The following is an 11,105-nucleotide window of genomic DNA, read 5'->3' as shown; positions in this document are numbered from 1 at the left end:
GGTAATACGGGCGACATATGTTGCCGCTAATTAAACAAGTTAAATGTCATCTCTATTGCCTTTAGAGACGACATGCCATAGTAATACATCGCCTCTAATGTCTTATTGCTAATGATCATATGTCGCTGCTAATATTGTTACCACTATTACATTTATCATTTCCAATATTGTCGCGACAATTACCACCGCCATCGCTATTGATGAATAGTCACAACAAACCCACATTTGACGGCTTATCTAATTAACTAATTACAATCATCTAATGAAGTCATTACAATCCCTGATACATCATAACATAATATCAAATAACAACCCAAACAAAACATGTCCTCAAACATCATAACATAGATAAAAAAATCAACATCACATTGACCGACGGTTGGAAACCAAGCATAAATAAAAAAGCAAGCACAAATAAAATCATTCAGCTCACTGCAACCCCATCAGTCCAACACTCTTTTAAAAATGATTCCCACAGTCACATCTTATTATTTATAATTTACATACATCTCTCTCTCTCTCTCTCTCTCTCTCTCTATATATATATATATATATATATATATATATATATATATATATATATATATATATATATATATATATATATATATATATATATATATATATATATATATACAGACGTAACTAGGTAATAAAAAAAATAATAAATTATTAATAAAATATTATGACAATACATTCGCAAGCCTTTCAAATATTGAAAGAGCTTCACCTCACCTATGTGGCATACAATTTGGACAAGGTGGCATTGCAAATAGCTTTGAAAGACCTTGGTGTGGATGCTCTAAGAAAACAAACATAATGTCACAAAATCCTTAAAAACCGATGGTGGTGGCCAACATCTCTTTGATAGCAAGAGAAAAGAGAAGAGGGTTATTCTGATTCAGAGCATTAGTGGTGACAATTTAAGTCATTTTAGCGTCAGGGTCGGCCCTAGAGCACGGGCAAGCTGGGCGACCGTCCCGGGCCTCGCCAAGTCTTGGGGCCCCCAGAAATTTCGATTTGTTTATATATACATATAGATTATATAAGATATAATATGCAACGAAGAACCAAAAACAATATTCGTTAAGGTGGTTGACATGCATAAGTTTGGGTTTGTGAAGTCTCGTGTTCGATCCTTGTTTTGGTAATTTTTTTTAACTTTTACTTATTTTACTTATTAATCTATTAAAGGCTAAAGGCCCAACAACGTATTCCAAGAGACGACGCTTCAGTTTTCAAAGTAGCAATCAATGTCTCCTCGAAATACACAGCTTCACACAACAATTTTCAAGAAGGAAAAAACTTAAATGTGTGAGAAAGAGACCGAAAAGCTGCCATATTGTTTCTCTATTTGTTTAGAGGGTGGTTCGGTGATTATATTTTCATGTTCTTAAAATTTGGTTGCTCTTTATCCTGTTGATGGATTTTTTTACACACGTGGACGGTTTGCCCCTACCACCATTTGGCTCCAGATGTGGTTTGTGTCTCTCCAATGTTTTGTTCCTTATTGTGGAAGGGTTTATATGATTTTGATCTTTATTTTGGGATGATCTATACCCTGGCTATTAGATTATTTTTGCCATTATGGACAATTTTGCCCCTTGCTCCAATTTTGCTCCTGCTTTGGTTTTTTCCCTATTGTCAGCCTTGCTCATTGTTTTTTGATTGGTTGCTATTTTGACGATGCTTACAAAGAAAGTCATGTAAATGTTTTTTTTTTGTTCTTGTAAGGACCAAAAATTTCAACAAATTTAAAACATTTTATTTCATTCAAAAACCATTACATTCATACATCTTGTTTTCAAAATATTTTAAACATCAGAGTATTTCCCCATAACCATATCACATAAAGCATAAAACATGAGGAGCGGTACGATCACGCTTTCGCCTTGCCACGATCTCCTGAAGCACCTGAAACAATAAACCACAACTGTAAGCCCAAAAGCTTAGTGAGTTCCCCCAAAGTACCCATACACACAAAAACATACGCATACAGCAAAGAACAACATACTGCGGGTCCAATCAACCTTCCGGTTGGAATACCCCCGACTCTTAACCATGGGGTTGGAATGCCTACATAACACGAGCCCAATCATCCTACCAGGATGGAATACTCTCGGCCCACAACCATCAGGTTGGAATGCCCAAACACCTATACTTACAACAATAGCTACTATGGGTCCAATCGTCCCTTAGGATGGAATACCCCAAGCCCCTCAACCATCGGGTTGGAATGCCAACATACTATGAGTCCAAACATCCTACCGTGATGGAATACTCCTGGCCCACAACCATCGGGTTGGAATGCCCCACTTCCTATACATACAATAACTACTACTACTACTACTATGGGTCCAATCATCCCTCGGGATGGAATACCCCAGACCCCTCAACCATCGGGTTGGAATGCCAATTACTATGAGTCCAATCATCCTACTTGGATGGAATACTCTTGGCCCACAACCATCGGATTGGAATGCCAATCTACACTAGCATACATGTACACATAACAGGCAACCACATAACACTCTACAAAACCAACACACTAGGGCCCTATCATCCTACTGGGATGGAATACCCTCTACTACTGCTCAACATACATAACCCGCAGGTAACCTCCTACCAGCGTACATAAGGCAAGACCAACTACATGTCTATTCTCATAACTGCTACCCAACTACCAGGGTGCTGATCCAACAGAACTAGCCATCTATTAACTATCCATTCCTCTAGGATACTAAGCTAACAAGGCATATCCTCATATCATCATCCTATATACTAGGATACTAGCAAGCATAACATCACACAACATAACAAGCTCTAAACAACAATTCAAAGGGCCGACCTTAGTGCCTTAGACCCTTGAGTACAGTGAGGATAACTCACCTTGCAACTGCCGAAATCCTGCAAATCTCTGACTGTTGACTCACTGGAAATCCCAACTATCACATGCAAAAATTATCACATTAGAATCCATCATGACTTTCTAGGCCAAGGGCCCACAACACTCATTAAGCCCATCATCCTCTTATTGGGCCAAGACCCAAAACCAAATCCACATGCAAAGCCCAATATTAGCCCAATTTACTAAATTGGGCCCATCTCACTAAACAGGCATAGATCCAAGGTCCAATATAATTATTGGGTCCAAAATACTCCATCCATAATATTCAGTCACGGCCCAAGCCCCACTAGCCCATAAACAACCCAATCACTTAAGACAAAAAACGAAAACCCAACAGAGGGATTACGCTGGGCGTACTTCAATTCTCGCGGATTGGAAACGGGACACTGACCCACTACGCTGGGCATCCATCAACTTACGCGGGGCGTACGCGCGCTGATCTAAAACTCATTATAAGTTCTTAATGGCTTAAGCTCTTAAGGCCAAACTTCAGATCCATCGACCAAACATGCCTAGGATTCATAAAGTCTCAAACGTTATTACTTGGGATGTCCATAAAGCTCTTAACTCAAGGTCTTAATCCATTAAGACCTACCTACATCACTCATAAGACAACCAAAGCCATTGGGATCTCATTTTTCTCACTTAAGACCTCTCCTAAGGTCTAAAAGGAAAGCTAATCAGCCAACTTGCATCATGCATTACTTTGGGGTTTTTGGGACAAGAAATGGTGTCAAAACTTCATAACACCTAGATCTACACAAAATAGATGTCAAGCAAGAGACTTTATACCTCAAAAGGGCTCCAGAAAATGATGCCTTCCCAGATCTACGAGCTCCAGCCACCAACTCCTTCCTTGACAACTTCTTCTTTCTTCTTCTAGGCTCTCCTTTGCCAAACCAATCTCCCCAAGGTCAAATATCCACAACAATGGAAGAAAACGGCTACTTAGGGTTTCTGAGAGTAAGAGGGCAGACATGGAGGCTAGGGTTGGAACCATAATGTTCCTTATATAGTGGCTGACCCTAAAATTAGGGTTTCTGGACACTAGACGTACGCTGGGCGTACATCTTGTACGTTGGGTGTACGCCCCCAACACCCGCATCCATTTAACCACTCTACGCTGGGCGTAACCTAGCTTACGCTGGGCGTACCCAGCCAATTACACGCATGCACTCCATGCATGCCTAGGACCCATTTGCCAAATATTTCCTTTAGGGACCATTATTGACACTATCTTCAAAGTGTCATAACTCCTTTATTCTAAGTCCGTTTCCGACGGACTTTATATCCACGAAAGGTGGCGAGAAGCCCTATGCTTCTAGCAATACACCCCGACCCGAAACCTTCTCGAATGAACCGAATGCCCATAAAGAACGAAATGCCCTTACCCTTGATCTCGGTAATCCATAAATAATTACTTTTAGGACAGGGCGTTACAGTTCTCTTTTGGCTTATTGTTTGTTGTTTTTAACTATGGTTTTTAGCTTTTAGTTTTCCGTTTCCTTTGTTGTAAGCTGCTTTGATTATTTCTAGCTTCCGACTGTTGTTTATATAATATCTGCTATGTAATATTTTGTTTCTCTTAAGTGCATCAACCCTTTTTATATTTGTTGTTTGTAATTTTTTTTTTCTGATTTACATGTTTTATTTTTTTTCCCATTTTATTGTAGGTAAATTGAAAGAGAAAAAGTAAATAAAAAGATGGGAAGAAGGATGAGTTTTGAACTACTGAACTTACGATTTAGTAAGGAAAGTAAATATAATTCTTTTTAAACTGGTGTGTAAGCTTATACTATGTGCTTTGATGAAAGAAAAAATAGGATTATTTTCTAATTGTTTTAAACTGCCCTTATGTATGCTATCCATTTTAAAGGTCAAAAAGGGGCCTCATTTTCGGTTTCGCCCCGGGCCTAAAATCGACTTGGACCTGCCGTGTTTAGCGTCAACATTGGAAAAACCAACCAACGTTGTTGGATCGATCTAAAAGATCGATTGGTTGGATTAATTTGAACCGAAGCACACGGATCGGGATGCTATTTAATATTGGCGACGTCTTTAATGGTGACAAATGCAATGGCGGTGTGACCGCCTGCCCCTATTGCACTTATTTTTGTAGTGTTATTATAGAAAATCGTCTTCATTAATTCTACCTGTTCTAGTTCTCTATATTTTCATATATATAACAAGTAAAACATGTTTTTGATTTTAAGTTAATAATGTTGGTGGAACAATGTGTATCGTAGTCATCCTAAAAAGTAAAATCTATAATCTAGTATCATAGCATTCTGTTCTTCAATTCTAATCACTTAGCATAAAAGGACGTACACCCTATAACACTTTTCACCATATATTCTACTTTTGCATTTACTTGAAGTTTAATAAGGAAAAAAAATATGTGGAGACTGAAGATAGCTGAAGGGGGCAATGATCCGTACCTCTACTCCACAAACAACTTTGTCGGAAGGCAAATATGGGAGTTCGATTCAAATCATGGAAACCCAGAAGAGCTAGCCGAGGTTGAACAAGCTCGGACCCATTACTGGAACCACCGGCACCAAGTTAAGCCCAACAGTGATCTCCTTTGGCGCATGCAGGTTTATGAATTACCAAAATTCAGATCGTCAATAGTAATATTGATAGTATTAAACTATTAATTTACTAAATATGCTTATAATTAATATGCAGTTTCTAAAAGAGAAGCAATTCAAACAAACGATACCCCAAGTCAAAATTGAGGATTCTGAAGAAATCTCATATGAAAAGGCTACAACCGCCTTGCGGAGGTCTGTCAATTTCTTTGCAGCGTTGCAGGCGAGTGATGGACATTGGCCTGCTGAAAACGCTGGGCCCATGTATTTCATGCAGCCGTTGGTCATGTGTTTGTATATTACTGGCCACCTTGACACTGTTTTCCCAGCAGAATATAGAAAAGAAATTCTTCGCTATTTATATTGTCATCAGGTAACGAATCTAATCATAATCTTGTTGTTCCAATGGGCTTTCTTTGCGATGGAAAATTCTAAAAACTTATCTGGAATTGACAGAATGAAGATGGTGGATGGGGGTTTCACATAGAGGGACATAGCACGATGTTTGGGACTGCTTTAAGTTACATTTGCATGCGGCTTTTGGGAGAAGGTCCGGATGGTGGTTTGAATGGTGCATGCACCAAAGCCCGAAAATGGATCTTGGATCATGGCAGTGTCACCACCATCCCATCATGGGGCAAAATATGGCTTTCTGTAATACATCAACTGTTTGTTTTTTCTTTTTTCTTTTTCTTTTTTGTGTGTGTATATATATAATATATATCATATATTCTTTACTTTCTATATACGAGTAAACTTATAAGACATTATTTTATTTCAGATACTTGGTGTATGTGAGTGGACAGGAACCAACCCCATGCCTCCAGAATTTTGGATCCTCCCTTCTTTCCTTCCTATGTATCCAGGTTAATTAATCTACTCGTATTCATGAATCCTAAGCAGGATTTGTGTATTTACATAAATCTGAAATATCTTTCCTTTATTAAATTCAGCAAAAATGTGGTGCTACTGTCGGCTGATATACATGCCAATGTCGTACCTATATGGAAAAAGATTTGTGGGTCCTATCACTCCTTTGATTCTACAACTTAGAGATGAACTTTATGCACAACCTTACAATGAGATCAAGTGGAAAAGCATACGGCATTTGTGTGCAAAGGTGAAGTTTTATTAAGGCTAAATGCAAGAAATTGCAATATATATACTTTCATTCATTTGTGTATTATAACATTCTATTTTCATTTTTTTTTCTATTACAACATTTTCTTTGAAAAATCAATCAAATTATAGCATTGTGTACTTTCAAAAAAAAAAATCTTATAACAGTGCAAATTGCTTTTGCTATATATGGAAGAAACGAAAGTAGGAAGCGATAAACAAATCAATGAAAGTGCATTGCTTTTTCTTGCGTTTGACCTTTTTCACTCATTATAACATTTTGTTTTGCATAATGCTTACTTGGATTTCTAATTATATGCCAATCCAACTTATATAATTTCAGGAAGATATATATGTTCATCATCCATTGCTACAAGATATAATGTGGGATAGTTTATATATTTGTACGGAGCCTCTGCAAAATCGTTGGCCATTTAATAAATTAAGAAAGAAAGCATTGGAGACAACAATGAAACATATTCATTATGAAGATGAGAATAGTCGATATATCACAATTGGTGCTGTGGAAAAGGTATAAAACATACATACACAATAAGGATAATAAGTACATGGGTTAAGTGAAAGAAATAGCAACTGTTTATTTATATATATCACAACATACTTTCATTTGCTCCCATTACAACAATGTAATTTAAAAATCTACCTATATATAGCCATGTCATACAAAGATAAAGAAATGCTATGATATTTGGGTAGATGTTTCAGAATAAAATGTTTTAATCAAATAAAAAACTAAAAGTATAATCCTATTACTACATAGATTTTTCAAACTACAATGTTTTAAGGGGCATTTGGGATTGTTTATTTTAAGTAATTATTGACTTATTATGGTTTAAACCAGTAATAAACTATTTTAAGTGTTTGGATTGAAGCATTTTAAAAGCACATAATGAACTAAATAAAGTTTTTTCAATAAGTTAACTCATCCTCACTTATAGGAAATTGCTTATAAAGGAAAAAAGTAAATTTAGTTTAAAGTATAATAACTGAAACTGCATGCAATTCGACAAATTTAATGACATGTATGTGTTAATGTTGTCACACACATAACTGAAAAATATCTAATCAGCTTATTACATTTTGGTACCTATTAAGCTAAGATTAAACACGTTTTTGTTTAAATTCTCAGTCTGTATAAACTATTTTAAATAAGCAATCCTAAATACCCCTAGATACAAATTGCAAGTATAAGGTTGAAATACAAATAAATGAAAGTAAGATATTATAATATATAAACAACTGAAAGTAAATTGCTGTTTCTTGCAATATTTTACCTTTGTATAGTCACTATGCATGCTAGCATGCTGGGTTGAAGATCCAAATGGCATTTATTTCAAAAAGCATCTTTCTCGAATCCCAGATTTTATCTGGGTTGCTGAAGATGGAATGAAAATGCAGGTGAGACAAAAAAAAAAAAACATAATTTTCATGATATTTCCAAATATTAGTATTTTAAATGTTCTACTAACAAGAGTTAATGGTTATGCTATCAAAACAGAGTTTTGGAAGCCAAGAATGGGATGCTGCTCTTTCCATCCAAGCTTTACTAGCTACCGATCTTACAGAAGAAATTGGGCATACCTTGAAGAAAGGACACGAATTTATAAAAGCTTCACAGGTTTAAAAGCTCTTGTGTATTTCTTGAGTCATCATCAATTCATTAATCCTTATTTTATTCTTTACCTCATATTTAGGTTAAAGGGAATCCTCTTGGTGACTTTAAAAGCATGCACAGACATATCTCTAAAGGTGCATGGACCTTTTCAGATCAAGACCATGGATGGCAAGTTTCAGATTGTACTGCTGATGGGCTAAAGGTATGACTAGGTTAAATGTGGCTAATTTCCTTATATATGTAATCCTTATAATGGTCTAATTACTGTTTTGTCCCCAGTGTTGTCTATTACTCTCAACAATGCCATCAGAAATTGTTGGTGAAATGATGAAACCTGAGCAACTGTATGATGCTGTCAACATAATACTTTCACTACAGGTTGGTGTATACTTGCTTCAGCTTCCATTTCTTGGAAACACTTGTAATGTTCAAGACACTATATATCCATTTTATAATTAATTTAAAGAAATTATTAATATGCATTATGCATAGTTTAATTTGATTGTGAAAATAATATAGAGCAAGAATGGTGGGGTAGCGGCATGGGAACCAGCAGGATCATCCGAGTGGTTGGAGGTATATATATATCTAAGTCATAGGGAAAATTTTATTAACATGTGAATCTTTTACTATCATATATTCATTTTGTTTCATTGTAGATTTTCAATCCTACAGAGATGTTTGCTGACATCGTTATTGAGCATGAGTAGGACTCCTACATAAGTTACACTTTCCATATCTCCTTCCAATTGTATATAAAATTATATTTATGTTCTCTTTCATTTCCATTATATAGGAACCGTTTGGATAAATATACATGAGATATATGATACTTTAGAATATTGAATATTGAATATTTAATATTGGACTCTCTTTTGACCCAAAAGACAAGATGGTATGTTTGTTTGTATATATACAAGGATTCTTCTATGAATGGATAGCTATCTATCCTATAAAAGAGGAGAATCAATGCTACCAACAAGGATTACATATACGAAAACTAATCTTTCAAACTTCAATGAGTAAAGACTATTTTATTTTTTGAAATGTAGTAATTAAGCAAAGTAAAAGTGCTTAATATGCTTATCTGTAAAAGTATTTCTTAACTTATCTGGTGTCAAAATAGAGTTTTAAAAATAAGTTTGGATTAACTTTATCCGGTATTAAAACATAATAAGTTGATAACTTATTATTTTGGTGTTTAGCAAAATTTTCTTATTCATGTAAAATGACCAAACATCCATCTTAGATGTATGTATATAAAAATGAATGGTTATCAGAAGGTTAGTAGATAATTTGGTTTAAATAAGTTGAAAGTTGTTTTAGATAAGTTAGAAGATATTGACTTATGAAATACTCCTTATTTAAGTAAATAAAGACTTTTATTTTTGCTCTGTCCAAACACCTATAATTTGCTTATTGGCAGTGTCAAACTACAATAAGCTATAATAAATAGCTTAATAAAGCAATCCAAACAACCCCTTACAATATATGTTGACTAGGTATATTGAGTGCACATCATCAACGATTCAAGCACTTGTTTTGTTTAAGAAGTTACACCCTCAACATAGAAGAAAAGAGATAGAAGGTTTCCTTACACGTGCAAGTGAATACTTGGAGAAAATGCAAATGCAAGATGGGTCATGGTTTGTTTTAATTTATGTTTCTGCTTTTTATACTAAAACAAGGCTTCAAAACAATCAAGAACTAATTTTCTTGTCATTTTGTTAACATAATGGGTATTAGGTATGGAAACTGGGGTGTATGTTTTACATATGGTACTTGGTTTGCACTTGGAGGACTGACAGCTGTCGGTAAAACATTTGAAAATTGTTATGCGATTCGAAAAGCTGTTAGATTTCTTCTAGAAAAGCAATTGGATGATGGTGGTTGGGGAGAAAGCTACAAATCCTGCACAGAAAAGGTAACACTATGACATAATCACATAACATAATACATAACAAGTTGTTTTAAGAATAATGATGAGAAAATAAGTAATACGTTTTACTCTATAAACAGAAATACATACCATTGGAAGGAGGCAGGTCGAACTTGGTACACACCGCATGGGCTATGATGGGACTGATTAAGTCTCGGCAGGTGAAAATAAAATTCTAATTCTGATTGTAATTATAAAGTTCAGTCTCTTTTGAAATCTATAATTTTTAATTCAATTTCTTTCCAAACATTTAGATGGAAAGAGACCCAAAACCCTTACAAAGAGCAGCTAAGTTGTTGATCAATTCTCAACTGGAAAATGGTGATTTTCCTCAACAGGTAATATTTGTATATAACAAAACAAAAGAAGTTCCATTAACCAAAATAAAATGAAAGAAACATAAATACAAGTAAAAGACATTATCCCCTAGCTACCCTAGTTCATATAATATTGTTAAAATAACGAAATATATATAAGGCAAATGGCCACATATCAAGTTAATATAATATTGTTATATATATATATATATATATATATATATATATATATATATATATATATATATATATATATATATATATATATATATATATATATATATATATATATATATATAACAAGTAACGAATATGATGAAAGTACTATAAGTTTTATTAAAATAAAAACAATATAGCATATATGTATAATAAAAATTGTATTCAAGAAACTTAGACACTCATAAAATCACACAAATAGAATACACACGTAACCTAAAAATATAAGTGGTACATTGAGAAAAATAATAAAATTCTCACTTTTTTCTACAACATAATCTATTCTTTTCACCTATTCATTTTTACTCAATGCTCCATATTTGAATAAAAAACCACATTAAACCTATGAATGTTTTTCTATTTTTATGATAATTATTTA

The 11,105-nt window shown here is 34.5% G+C and overlaps 1 protein-coding gene across 2 annotated transcripts in view; it reads left to right on the top strand.

Moving 5' to 3' along the window:
- The first annotated feature begins 5,238 nt into the window (after positions 1-5,238).
- LOC111918121 (beta-amyrin synthase 1) overlaps positions 5,239-11,105 on the top strand; it is an 8,623-nt gene continuing 2,756 nt past the window's right edge. The window contains exons 1-16 of one of the 2 annotated variants that reach the window (XM_052764743.1): positions 5,239-5,505; positions 5,597-5,872; positions 5,956-6,153; positions 6,281-6,365; positions 6,453-6,619; positions 6,962-7,150; positions 7,924-8,037; positions 8,138-8,257; positions 8,334-8,456; positions 8,534-8,632; positions 8,774-8,830; positions 8,914-8,960; positions 9,757-9,900; positions 10,001-10,178; positions 10,274-10,354; positions 10,448-10,531. In XM_052764743.1, the coding sequence (XP_052620703.1) occupies positions 5,305-5,505; positions 5,597-5,872; positions 5,956-6,153; positions 6,281-6,365; positions 6,453-6,619; positions 6,962-7,150; positions 7,924-8,037; positions 8,138-8,257; positions 8,334-8,456; positions 8,534-8,632; positions 8,774-8,830; positions 8,914-8,960; positions 9,757-9,900; positions 10,001-10,178; positions 10,274-10,354; positions 10,448-10,531 (2,163 nt within the window). In that variant the 5' untranslated portion in view covers positions 5,239-5,304. The remainder of the gene's footprint in view (positions 5,506-5,596; positions 5,873-5,955; positions 6,154-6,280; positions 6,366-6,452; positions 6,620-6,961; positions 7,151-7,923; positions 8,038-8,137; positions 8,258-8,333; positions 8,457-8,533; positions 8,633-8,773; positions 8,831-8,913; positions 8,961-9,756; positions 9,901-10,000; positions 10,179-10,273; positions 10,355-10,447; positions 10,532-11,105) is intronic. The other variant, XM_023913789.3, reaches the window with a different exon arrangement.

Source organism: Lactuca sativa, chromosome 6 (assembly GCF_002870075.4).
Source record: "Lactuca sativa cultivar Salinas chromosome 6, Lsat_Salinas_v11, whole genome shotgun sequence".
NCBI classification, from domain to species: Eukaryota; Viridiplantae; Streptophyta; class Magnoliopsida; order Asterales; family Asteraceae; genus Lactuca; species Lactuca sativa.
Note: the sequence above shows the minus strand (reverse complement) of the source record. Positions and strands in the feature narration are given on the sequence as shown.